We start from the raw sequence: 13,431 nt of genomic DNA on the forward strand, positions 1-13,431 counted from the left end.
GGCCGGAGGTGGGCCGTGGAGCAAGATGGAATCGAAGGATAACTATAATGGGCTTGCGAATCGGACCTTGTGCAGGTGTTTTGGGCCCAGGGAGGCCGTGTATCTAGATAGGAACGTTTAAACAGTGTAGATAGAGGTAGTTAAGATTCGTGTCGTGTTGGTTAGGATTGGTTAAGAGAGGAAAGTCTACGGACTATAAATATGTATCATGGGTAAACAATAAAAAGAGAATCATTCATCAACAACTATCTGCGTGATCGGGGTAACATCGCCCTTGCTCACTTACTTTATGTGTTTCTCGTTCTGAAGCATTGTTGATGACGAGTAGCACTAGTTATCTTAACACGCATAGATTAACGTTAATTCCTTCATGTTTTGGTCGTGTTTTGCCTGTTACTCATGAGTGTTTGGTAGTCATCGCGTCTGATCTCGGGTGCGATGGTTACATCTTGCTTTATTCTTATTAGTAGATCCAACCTGTTATGATTAGTTTCTGATCATCAGAGATTTAGATTAATATCTGCATGATTAGGCCTTGCAAACGGGTTGAAAGTTCCGGCAGTACGATTAGTATCGGGTAGCAGCTTGAGAAGAGATTGTTTCGGGAATCGGTTTTTTCGGTTGGTTTTTAGGCCTCCGTTTAGTTTGTTATTTCGTTACTTTTTGGTATTTGTTAGGCTCAATCATGTGTAAGATGTTCCGATAATGCAGTGAGGGTTTTAAACGTCGTAGATTGGATTAGATTAATATTTATGGAATGGGATTTGTGTCGTTATCGAGTACATATATGCTATTTTCAGTAGATCGGATCCAGTGCTGATACAATCGGCTCTTCACAGCCGATACCGGGAAACATCCAATGAGCCGATCACGGCTCGGACTAATGTTTACACGTGTCTGTGCATGCAGGAATTTAACACATCACACCTTCCTGATCAGGTACAGGGTCACGTGGCACGCCTAGCGACTCCAAGTCAAAGCGTGTGCCGGATCTCGGGCCGTTGACCGAGGGACCGGGACCCACCAGCCGTCCCGGAAGCCTCCCGGCTCCTCGTGTTGCCTGTTGCTACTCGCCGGCGGGTTTTGACCGACAACAGGTACACACTTACAAGGAGTATCAGTGGCCATTACCAATAATTTGCATTTTGCAGATAACTTAACCAGTCATCGTTGCTTGCAAGTGGTATCAGCTCCCAGATCAAAGCGTGAGTGGTACGATTTATGACGCACTGAACACTCACAGTGTGTGTCTCCTGATTAATCCTTAATCTGCTCATTAACTAGTTGCATAGGGATTCAAATGTCCTCTCGTGCGGTCTGGTAATTCCTCTGACCGCACAGTTGAATTCACTGAAATCTACCCCATTCGGCCCATAAATCATATCTGTCAATTATTAATAAACTACATATACTACATTTAATACACAACGACCCTAAGTTTCAGCGATTCCCAGATTATATTTTCCAGATTCTAAACTATTCAGAATATAAATTATACTAAAAATAATTAAAAATACTAAAAACTATTCAAAATATAACTATCCTAAAAAATATTTCCTAGATTATAGTTATTTTTAAGTAATTATACGACTAGAACGAGAATATACCTCCAAACCGACATGTGAACAGGGCTTCGCCGCTTCCTCTCCTCTCTTCCTCTCCTCCCTTTCTTTTTTTTCTGATTTTTGCTGAATAAAATGAGAATTTAGGGGGCAGGTGGGGGCTTATATAGGGGAAGGGGAACCTCCCACCCGCCCAACGGGCGGATGCCCCTCCGCACTGTAGGGGCCCCGCACCTCCCGCCCGTTGGGCGGGCAGGATGCCCCCACGGCCGCGTCAGGGCCTCTTCGCGAATAAGTTTATTCGCGAAGAGGCCCTCGGGAGGGGCCCAGAAAAAGATTTGGCACCTCCCGCCCGTTGGATGGGTGGGAGGTGTCCGGCCCCACGTCTCCCTCCCATTGGTCGGGCGGGAGGTACCTTTTTGAAAATTTTTCAAATTGGCACCCCTTTTTCAAATTTAATTTTTTAAACTTTTTTAAAAAAAACCGTCGGCTCTCTCTAGTTAAAAAAGTGGCGGCCCAAGTAAAAACTCCCCCGACCCAGATCTGCTACACGTTTGTTCTCGTTTTATGAACTGTTATCCCTGAGGCATAAAAAAAAGTGTTATCCCCGAGATGTATTGAAGACAAACTAATCAGTTTTGCAATTTGTTTGGTTTTGTTTGAACATTTTTTCTCTTCCTTTAGTTAATATATAACCAGTTGGGTCTAACGCCTCCTATTTCATAGAAAAAAGAAGTCACATAAGTTACAAATAACCCCTACAAGAAGAATCGTTGCATTTACCTCTCACAAAGTGAGAAATAATATTCCTTTAGGAAAGGTGTTGAGAAAAATGTATTACTAAATACGTGTGGGTTTCATTTTATGAAATAGGAATGACACTGACATTGCATCAGAAATCTTTTATCCATGCTAATTAAATCCTACCCCTTACTCGTGCTTGTGCCGGTTATCCAATAGACGGAGATTACATAAATATTCACATGTTTTTTTGCAAGCTTCGAACCCACAAACTTTTTCCTCATACAGTCGGTTCTTACCGTCCCACTTACTTCATTGCTAATGCAATGGGGGGCTTTATTATTTTCAACTCTTCTTGTTTGGAGACTTTGGTCAATTATTCAAGCATCTGAACAACTTCAAATAAAAAATCAAATAGAAAGTTCTAGGTCTCATAGAAACCCACAATTCTTATGTAAAATTTATCTCCATCCGAGTCAATATATATGACAAAGTTGTAAATTTTAAAACAAGCTAAAAATCAAATTAGAAACATGGAGAAAATATTCTTGCCAACTTTTAATTGTAACCCTTACAGATAATAAGTATACATGCTAGCTCTTAATAAGTGTACACGAATAATCTCCAATATCTTCGTGCTGGTGGATAACAATTAATTCGAGAATGCCGGTAACTACGTATCTGTGCCAGCTCTAATTGCACTAGCACAGATGAGTCAACACGAATAAGTGCTTTTCAAGTATAGCATTGTAAGTATAGCAATTTCTAGGTAGAAAAGACGCAACACAAATCTTACGTATAGTTATTACATGTCATCCGTACTGCAAGAGGTGAGGCCCAGAAAGGAGAAGTTTGTCCGACAGATGCTTCTCCTCCGTCGTCTTCTCCTTTAGGGACCCTTTTAGTCCTTGACCTACCTAATCTAGAATTGCATCTACACATGGCTGCCCTCTCTTTCCAAGGGTATAGCTAATACTGCAATCTAGAAGATGCCATGTTGGGCGCCAAAGGGACCAAGCAGTCTTTCAGTTTTGCTTAGCCCCACAAAACATTATAATTGTTGCCTACCTACCCACTACCAAGTACTAATTCTGCATCGGCATGCCATGCCACGGCCATAAGCATGCCAGCAAGCTCCTTTACAGAAGGGTTATGCATGTAGACGGGCACTGGTAAGCAGATAGGTGTATTATTCATGTGCACATAAAATTCAAAGGGTGTGATGATTGTGTCTTACTGAAGGCATGCATATGCTGCATGATTATCTTATTTGGACATGGAGCGCGAGCTTATGTATGTGCAGAACTGTAGTGGATGGTTATGCTGGATTTAATCATGGAAGGTGGCCGGGGCTGGCTTAATGTCAAGATCGTTCTTGAGCGATGCAGAGGCCCGCCAGACTCGCAAACGAAACTCTTTCAGTAGTCCTTGCAAACATGGAGTCAGAAAGATTCATATGCATGCATCTGTATTATCCACCAAAACCAAGGCCCCCGGTGCAGCATTTCCTGTCAAAAGAAGAAGTTGAATAAAGGCATTGACCGGCGTAGTTAAGATTTGAAAGTTTTCGTCCCTAGGCTGAACCGAAGTGCCCCTGAAAAGGAGCTGATGACTGGAACATTGTCATTTCCACCATTACAGTCTCTATCTGAAACAGCAGTCGATCCACGACTGAAACAGTAGTGTGTTCAGAGGCGAAGCCGCAAGGAGAAGACCAGTTCAAGCCTGTGTGAAAAGAGCTGCATGCAGGAAAGAGATCGCGGGTGCCGGCCGCCTGGCTAAAAGAAACTGACCAAAGTTCTCGATCTACCTCGATCGAGTACGCAGCTGCTGAAGTGCTAAGTCTCATCGATCAGGCAAGTATCCTCTTCGAACCGCCACTTAGTTGAGCCATCGGTTCGAGGTCGATCTGTCGATGGCATGCCACACCAGGATGACGCCGGAGCCTGACACAGAGATTACCCGTGTTTTTGACTTGTACAGTTTTTGGTGGCCCTGTGTCATCATGCATGCGGTCTCTTCATCAGACTGCTTCATAATTCATACATGTATCCGGCCCTGCATGCTTAGCTAGCACACTCGATGACGCAATTGATTGTGCATCACAAGAAAATATTATCGCTTTCCCCTTTCGGACGGAGAAAAGCAGAAAAATGCAGGGAATCTTAAGATCGGAGAAAGTATCAGTTTACTTCTTGGAAGACGGAAAGTAAATTATGAGGACTCATTCTATCCGATTCAATGCGCAACAGAAGGTACCAGCGGTAGCAGGGTGAACCTACAAGAAAAGTGGTCAAAATCGTTGAGTCTCGTGTGTAAGTTTTAGAGTAGAGTTTTCCTTCTTCTCTTTTCTTTAACAAACTGTTTTACCTTTTCTTTTTAATATATAACCAGTACGGGATCACACCCTCCTGTTACGTCAAAAAGAAATCGTTGATTCTCAGCCGCATCAGAGATCCATAGGTGAGTCACAACCATAACATAATTGTAAAATCACAGAATTAAGTCAAGATTTAACAACCATGTATAGTATATACGGACATGAGAGACTATTCCTTTAATTTTTCTATATTTAGAAATTCAATTTGAACTCTTGACGATCAATAATCCTTGGATTGTACTTCACAAAATCTCGTTCTAAGATGTAAGATGTATCGTTGTGCTATGGCCCATTCATTCGGTCGTAAACATCTTCTAGCAAATACGCAATCTATTTATTTATTTATGATACTTTAAAATTTGTAAGTATATGAATGCGCTCCGTCCATTCTAAAATATAAACCTTTTGAGTTTGTCCCAAATCTAACTATTTAAATTTGATCAAATTTACAGAAAAAACAATAATATTTACGATATCAAAGAAACATAATTAGATCCACTATGAAACATTTTTTCATACTTCACTTCTTTGATATGGTAGATGTTAAGACAGATGAGTAAACGGTAGAATTGTTAGCGAAAGTTCATCATGCGGATATTCAAGAACATGTCTCTATTTTTTTATTCCTTTGACATGAGGTAGCAAAGCTCATCAGGGGAACATGTCTGACGGCGCCGCCCCCTCTGCGCACTCCCACCCCTCCCTTCTTCCCCTCTTCAACCGCTCTCCCTCCCCGCCTGCTCACGAGCTCCGCCTCCTTGCGGTGCCCGACACTCAACCTCCACAGCCTCATCCCGCCACCGCTCCTCGGTGGAGCTCACGGCGGTAGTGGGAACCCGAGCGGTGGCGGGCGTGGCCGGTTACAGAAGGCCGAGCGGTGGTCGGGTGCGCAGGAGACCAAGCAGCAGAGCCCATGGTGCGGCGGGCGGCACCGCCCGCTGGCTGCGCGGCCGCGGCGGCGCGCGTGGCCGGTGGCCGCGCGGAGCCCATGGGGCAGTAGCAGGTGTATGGGCAGGCTTTTTCTTTTTTTTATTTTTTTAACAGGCATCACCATCGGTTCCAATCACCACCAATTTAAATCCAACGGTCCATTTTGAACCGCCGGTGATAGGACGCTGGAGTAGTGTGATGTTAAATGATTGCCAGACGATTTAGAAATGATTTATTTGCTGATGTTAAGTAATTTGGAAATTATGATTTTTAAATAATTATAGAGTGAGGAAGCACTAATTTACAAGGGTGTTTAGTTTGAGAAATCACCTGATCTAGAAGAAATGGTCTATCATACGGTCATCCTATGGGTTTTGGTGAGTCAAGGCCCCCTATTGTTAAGCTGTTTATGAGCAATGGATGGTGATAAATTCTTCCATTATATTTCTCAAACCAAGCAAAAATGCAAGGAAGCCCCAACCAAACACAATATTAGGATTTGTTTGGTAAGGCTCCGTCTTCGGCTGAAACAGCTTCGGGTTCTGACTGCTCTCGTGGAGCTGTTTCTATTTTAGAAAGTATTTGGCAAAACAGTTCCTTATAGTTGTTTAAAATATACAGAAAAGATCAAATAACTATAACACCCTTATTTTTTATATTTTTCTTTTTCTCTTCCTATTTATTTTTCTTCTTTTTTCCCTTCCTTCCCTTCTCTCTCCACCTTATCTTTCTTCACCAACGCTGTTGGTGGATAACACTCTCCGAAAGCCCGGGTGAATAAACTTTGGAGCAGTAACGAAGCAACACAAGTAAATAATTCAAGTTCATGTATTAAGCTTCAGACCTCTCGTCCCATTAGTTACAGTTCCATGAGTATCTACAGGTCTTCCCAACTATCAAATCTGAAGATTATACCTTTTTACCACTTCAACTACTTCAACTGCTATATTACAAGGATATCTTAGGACTACACGGTAATTTCTTTCTTCCTATTTCCCTTTACACATTTACAGCTCAGTGAACCTTCCGAAAGGTCCAGTGACTCTGAAAAGGCTTCGTTCATATTTCACGTCGTGCCTTCGGTCTCCCTCACGTCGTGCCTTCGGTCTCCCTCTTCGGTCGCTAGCCTTCGTCATATCCTCGTGTGATACCTTCAGTATTTCCCTTCAGCCTTAGGCTTTCAGTGTTGCTGTCTTTTTGTCAGGCGGCTGCCTTTCCATGACTTTCAACATTCGGTCGTCTTCTGAAGGTGACGTCCCTAACATACACCCCCGGCACTCACCGCCGCCCGCCTCCATACCCGTTGCCAGCGTCCTCGGCATCCGCCGCCAGCCGCGTTCCACTGCCTCCGTGATGGCCTTAGGCTCCTGCTGCCAGGCACCTCTGCCCACGTGTCGAGCTTCCACCTCCGCGCCCCACTCCCCCTCCCCACCCCACCACCACGCCTCGTGTAGCCGGCTCCCCCTATTGCCGGTGGGACGCTTCCGCGCTGCTGCCGGCCGCCTCGTGGAGCTCTCTATCCGCTATCCTCGCGAGGACAAGGGTATCAAACGCACGCGAGGAGCCACGCGGAGCCAATTTTTTTAGCTCCCACATTCCCGAATGGCTCGGGACAGCGGGATTTGGGAGGCTTCGGTACCGAAGCTATTCCATAGGCACCCATTTAGCAGGGCTCCTCGAGGAGCCGGTGGAGAAGCCATTCAAGGAGCCCTGCCAAATAAGGCCTTAGTGCAATGGTGCACACTCACCGTGGTTCAAATTTTGGTACCCAAATCACCACACCGTATTATATAATTTGGTTTTGTGGGTCCCCTAATTGATACAAAGGCTGGAATCGTCTTAAAAAAACGTAAGTAGAGGAGATTTGTATTTAACCCTCACTTCATGAGAAAATTCAAAAGACGCCACCATGTCTTGACCAAAAAAAAAACACGTACACGTACTCCATACGAATGTCTTGGCTGCTCCCCCTGTTTCTCCAGGGCGTGGAGTGCATCATTACCGCGCACGCGCCTGCGTACCGCGTCACCCTGTACCACACCAGCTGACACGATGTGGGCGCATAGATTACAAGGTTGAAACAGGCAGCCCGTGCAGTGATGCGCATATTTAACCCAGCTAATCAGGCTGCTTACCGCCGCCAGCCGTGCGTTCTTTAATTTTACCCAAAAAGGCGCAGCGCAGCGCTGCTACGAGCAAATTAAGAAAAGAAAGAAAAGCTGCCCTCAACATCCAGCACAGTGAGATACGGCGGGGGCCCCACGGTAGCTAGCCAGCCGCTCAAAGTGAAAGAGGCATATGTTAAGGGCATGATTACTACTGCGGCTGCTGGTTAGCCTAGTGGATCAGTAAACATGGAGGTAAAAATAGAATACTCATCAACAATAAAGCTCGTGGCGGCACGGTTATTACGAGAGAGATCAGCTCAGTAAGCTCGATACGCTCCAGTCTGAGTTCTGGGAGAGGGGACTCTGATGCAACCAAAAGTACAGCAACAAACTCTTGCTCCGTACCTGCAGGTTCAGTCAGGGCTCTCTAACTGTAACGTAGGCTAGCTAGTCTCGGTCTGTCTGCACAAGATCTACTGGATTCAGGCCATCTCAGTTTATGATGACCGGCACAGCAAAGAGATCGCTGGGAATCGAAACTAACTCTTCTTCAGAATTTCCTTTCAAAACAATTCTTCTTCAGAATCAGCCGCGCGAGGGTAAAAGTTTTTCTTTTCTTTTCGAGAACGCACATGGGCGGTTTTTGAACCTTGTGTGAAACCAAGAGGATCGGAGGAACGATGTGCAAACCTCCAACAGATCCCGGGGCGCGACGAGATGCGTCTGAAAGAGGAGGCACCGGGAACGCCTTTCCATTTCTACGACCTGGGAGGCACTGTTCATCCTTCCCCATGCCGCCTGCTGCGCTTGTCACAACAGCTCAACAAGCAGGCGGCAAAAGTTACATTCTGTCATGGAGGTGAAAATTCCTTTGGCCCTGCTGCAAGTGCAAACAAACACGATAGAAGCTCCCCTTTTTTTGCCCCCCATGCAGTGTAAAAAAAAACAAGCTTGGAGCATGTAGTCTTGTAGAGGACCTAGGAAGCAGTGAAAGGTAGCAAGGGCATGGAGATTGAGGACCACGGCGACCATGCTATCAGGATTCATTCCAATCCATGTAGGACCAGGCAGGGCAGCAGGTAGCTGCCTGCAGATGAACAGCAAAGGAGAGTTCTGATGCGTAGAGTGGCCATAGCCGTAGGAGGAGCCAGCATTGGCCAAAGCAAGCGAGCATGCATGCTGAGTGCAGAACCCAATGAAGGTGATAATAAAGGGGAGGGGAGAGGGATGAAAAGGAGAGAATAGAGCAAGGAAAGAAAAACACGCCGGGGGGGGGGGGGGGGGGTGGAGGCGGGCAACCAACCCAAAGGCCAAAGCCACTGGACTCTGCCCCCCATTGCGTATTGCATTGCTTGCCTCTTGTCTCGAGGGTTCGGCTTGCTTTTCTGCAACCCCCCTCGGTCCAATGAGAGCACCTGCGGCTCAAGATTGACCGGGTTTAAAATGACCAAGCAAGCTGGAAGTAAATAGGAGGAGTTCACACGAGATTTTATTTTGGATGTGTTGCCTGCATGCTTGTTTGTTCATCGCTTCATGCAAAAGCAAGACTTCTTTTCTAAAAAAAATCCTGATACAAAAGAGGGACAAGTATCTGCTAATGAAATTGAGATGCAATCGCATGTGTTGTTCCGGTAGTCCTGTTAGGCTGTTACCATATCCTGGGAGAACATCTACTACGCTGGTCAAGCAGGGTCTCTGATCATCAGGATAGAGGTCAACTTTTGCATACCGGAAATAAAGATGTATGCATGTTAGGCATCGGATTCGGTAGGGGCGCCGGAGGGGGTCACCAGACATGCGCCCCCTCATCAATTCATGGCAATGCAATGCAATGGATGAGCAGCAGCCAAAAAAAAGAGAGGCCGGGAATACAGTCAGATATGCCAAATACCACCACTCAAAGCGTATGCCCCCTTTGGCCTACATACTCATCCCGCAAGAATCCCCGCCGTATGATGAGACGAGGTGAGGTGAGACCACCGCCGCTTTGCCTGATGCTGCTGCCTGCCTCTTTAACCAATTGGCTGGGCTTTGGCCTGGCCAGTTCTCTCTAACCTCGCCATGGCCATGAGCTAGCCCATGATGCCATGCTGGTGTGGTACCACTCATTGCAGCCGCAGCACTCCATTGCCTTGGCATGGGCACTCTCATCTCCTGGGTTGGGTTGGGCAGGGCGCCCCTCAGCTCACTCCCTCAGTTCCTTGCTGCCTTTCCCAAAAGCAGGCACACCAAGTAAATTATTCCCCTCAACTCGATTGCCTCATGCTGCAAAGCCTCATGCTTTGTCGGGAACGGCCCCTAGCTAACTGCTACTGCACTTCTCTCTCATCACCATGATCGATAAGCGGAGCCACCTAGGCTGGCTGGCAGAGTGGTATATAGCGCCCCCGGTGCGGTCGCCTGGGGAGCCTTGGAAGCGGAGATCTTTGCGTACAGGGAGGACGAGTGCTTCCTCCTCCGCCGTCTTTGTTCGCCTTGCCCAAAGCAACGCAACGACCCGCCCCGCCACTTGAAGCTCCTCGATCACTCCGGAGCCGCGCTCCCGGCCAAGCCCCGGCGAGATTTCGGGCACCACCAAGGCAAGGCAAAGCGAGCGAGCGAGCGAGCGGCGCGCACCAAACCAGCAGCCACGGGCCGGCCAATGTATTCTTCTCCTCCGCCTGCCTGGGAGAAGCGCAGCAGCAGCGACGAGCGGAAGCGACCCTGCAGGAGGTTCCGCGAGTCGGTCAGGACCCCGCACTGATGGCAGCCAGCGCGTCACCTTCGTCCGCGGCCCTTGCGCTCCTCATCGCGCTGCTGCTTCTCGCCGGCTGGGCGTCGGCGGCGAACCAGACGCAGGGGTTCCGGCCCCGCGACGAGCTCCGGCGGTACAGGAGGGTGCAGGCGCTGCTCAGGCGGCTCAACAAGCCGGCGCTCCGGACCATCCAGGCACGTGCGTGCGCGCACCTCCGCTACCTATCTTGTCTTCTCGCTCTATCGCTGAGCTCCGACAATGACACTGACGGAACGAGCTCGCTTTTTGTTCTCGATGCCTGATGATGCAGAGCCCCGACGGCGACCTCATCGACTGCGTGGCGGCGCACCTGCAGCCGGCGTTCGACCACCCGAGGCTGCGCGGCCAAAGGCCACTGGTAATGCACTAGTAGTTCGATCGCATTCCGTGATCACTGATCATCAGCAACCTCCTCTGTTTCCCTCTGCATTTTATAATGAGGCCGGCGATGGAACAGCAGAGTACTCAATGCCAAGCTCTCTTTCCGTTCCTGCAGGACCCGCCGGTGCGGCCCAAGGGGCACCACCGCCGCCGCCCCAACGACACCGCGGGCGCCGGCGCGCAGCTCTGGGCGGCGTCCGGGGAGTCCTGCCCGGAGGGCTCCGTGCCCATCAGGCGGACCACGGAGGCCGACGTGCTCCGCGCCAGCTCCGTCAGGCGCTTCGGCAGGGCGCCCGCCGCCAGGGTGCGGCGCGACTCCGTCGCCGGCGGCCACGAGGTCCGTGCACGCCGCCTATTCCATTCCTCTCTTCATTTTTCAAGTCATCACCACCAGCTTGGCTGCGCCATGGCATGCATGGGCCAAGATCTTTGGTTGGTGAGGCAGTTACGTTCTGGGTCCGAGGGCCAAGATCTCAGCAGACCGACCGATCGAGTAGCTCGCTGACAAGCGCTAGAAGCCAGAAAAGCTTGCATGGTGTCTCCTAGCTAGCTAACCTAGGAACGAAACGTCCAATCCGCCTGACATCATCCAGCGTCCAGGACGATTGATGGCCTTGTCGCAACCGATTAGCTAGATTCACCTGATGACGATGAGCGTGTCGTGTCCTCTTCTTTTTCTTCTTCTTCCATCCTGCTGCAAGCAATGCATCTCGATCGGTGACAATGATGAGCCTGACGCGTGCAGCACGCGGTGGGTTACGTCGCCGGCGACGAGTACTACGGCGCCAAGGCGAGCATCAACGTGTGGGCTCCCAAGGTGAGCACGGCGTCGGAGTTCAGCCTGTCGCAGATCTGGGTCATCGCGGGCTCCTTCGGCAACGACCTCAACACCATCGAGGCAGGGTGGCAGGTCAGCCCGCAGCTCTACGGGGACAACTCGCCAAGGTTCTTCACGTACTGGACGGTAAGCACGCTTGCTTGCTCGCTCCTGGACCAGATCACCATCAGACTGACCAATTGCTGCCTCGAGAATTCAGACTGATGAGCTGGTGTGTGACTCGTGCAGACGGACGCGTACCAGACCACGGGGTGCTACAACCTCCTCTGCTCGGGCTTCATCCAGACCAACAGCCGCATCGCCATGGGCGCCGCCATCTCCCCGACCTCCGCCTACAACGCCGGCCAGTTCGACATCAGCCTGCTCGTCTGGAAGGTAACCAACCATGACCGTCTGCAGGCACGGCGGCAGACCGCGCATCATTGCGCTGTCCTTTCTTTAGTTTGCAATTGCTTGCTCCTTTCGGCTTTTTCATTCAAGCGCACGGCTTTTCAGATCGTGTCTAGAAATGAGTACGACCACGCACCAGTACGTGGAGCTGAATTCCTTTTTTTTTTGTCTTCTCTTTTTCCTTTATTTATTTGAAACCTGACTAAATCTGTATTTATGGATTTTCCTCTCATTAATTTTTTTAGAACTGATCAAAGGAAAAAAAAAACTAACACGCGTGCGTGCGTGCAGGACCCGAACCACGGCAACTGGTGGCTGGAGTTCGGCTCCGGCGAGCTGGTGGGGTACTGGCCGTCGCTGCTGTTCAGCCACCTGGCGTCGCACGCGAGCATGGTGCAGTTCGGCGGCGAGGTGGTGAACACGCGCGCGTCCGGGTCGCACACGGCCACGCAGATGGGCAGCGGCCACTTCGCCGGCGAGGGCTTCGGCCGCGCCTCCTACTTCCGGAACCTCGAGGTGGTGGACTGGGACAACAGCCTGGTGCCGCTCGCCGCAGGCTTCCACGTCACCGCCGACCACCCCAACTGCTACGACATCCAAGGCGGCGTCAACGCCGTCTGGGGCAACTACTTCTACTACGGCGGGCCCGGCAGGAACGTCAGGTGCACGTAGCAGTGCAAGCAGGGGGGGATTGAAGAAGAACAGGATGCAGCCATGCATGCAGAGGATACTTTTTTTGGTTTAATTCCCATGTCAATCTTTCTTTCTTGGTCTTTTCTTTTCTTTTTCTTGCAAAAGGTTCATTTCTCAAAAGGGAGAATCCATCATCATGTAATTTCTTCATTTTTCTTTTCCTCTTTTTTGGTGGTCTAAAACAAAAGGGTAGGGTGAAGGGCTCGGTACCAGGTATGGTCAGTGCAAACTAGTCAGGTTCATCAGGTAGTCACGAGTTGTAATGTAAAAGCCCCTTGAACAATGTAGCAAGCTAGCAGTATATACATTTGCATTGTCCATCAACAACAAGCAGGCCTTGCTCTCTTTGCCAGTTTGCTCATGCTCTTCCTTCCTTGGGTCTGACTCAAAGTCTCCAATGGTCAGAGGTAAAAGAAAGAAACATCATGTTAGGGAACAAGGGGGAACGAACACACTCTAGTCAAGCTTCAACGTTAAGCAACAGTCACACATGTAAAATCTTGCACCAACATTGAAGCAATGCAAGAAGCAATCAAACGCCTCGGGAAGCAATCAATCGCGCCTTAATAAGAGAGTAAAAACGGAATAAGAAACGCAGCGACCACGGGATTTAGGGGAATGTCATGCTATGTACT

General features: G+C 48.9%; 1 protein-coding gene across 1 annotated transcript; it reads left to right on the forward strand.

The window, feature by feature from the left end:
* The first annotated feature begins 9,854 nt into the window (after positions 1–9,854).
* On the forward strand, positions 9,855–13,123 carry LOC112894001. The gene is made up of 6 exons (XM_025961557.1): positions 9,855–10,649; positions 10,766–10,852; positions 10,991–11,212; positions 11,621–11,839; positions 11,942–12,088; positions 12,395–13,123. Exons 1-6 carry the CDS (start codon positions 10,464–10,466, stop codon positions 12,773–12,775), a joined length of 1,242 nt encoding a protein of 413 aa, XP_025817342.1. The 5' UTR covers positions 9,855–10,463; the 3' UTR covers positions 12,776–13,123.
* The last annotated feature ends 308 nt before the right edge of the window (positions 13,124–13,431 follow it).

This window comes from Panicum hallii, chromosome 5 (assembly GCF_002211085.1).
Source record: "Panicum hallii strain FIL2 chromosome 5, PHallii_v3.1, whole genome shotgun sequence".
Taxonomy (NCBI): Eukaryota; Viridiplantae; Streptophyta; class Magnoliopsida; order Poales; family Poaceae; genus Panicum; species Panicum hallii.

What these genes read in the sequence shown, in the direction of transcription:
- LOC112894001 (XM_025961557.1), top strand. Translation starts at nt 10,464, where the DNA reads ATGGCAGCCAGCGCGTCACCTTCGTCCGCGGCCCTTGCGCTCCTCATC. An exon ending in TGCGCGGCCAAAGGCCACTG is followed by an intron (nt 10,853 to 10,990) that starts GTAATGCACTAG and finishes CCGTTCCTGCAG; the next exon opens with GACCCGCCGGTGCGGCCCAA. An exon ending in CCGTCGCCGGCGGCCACGAG is followed by an intron (nt 11,213 to 11,620) that starts GTCCGTGCACGC and finishes TGACGCGTGCAG; the next exon opens with CACGCGGTGGGTTACGTCGC.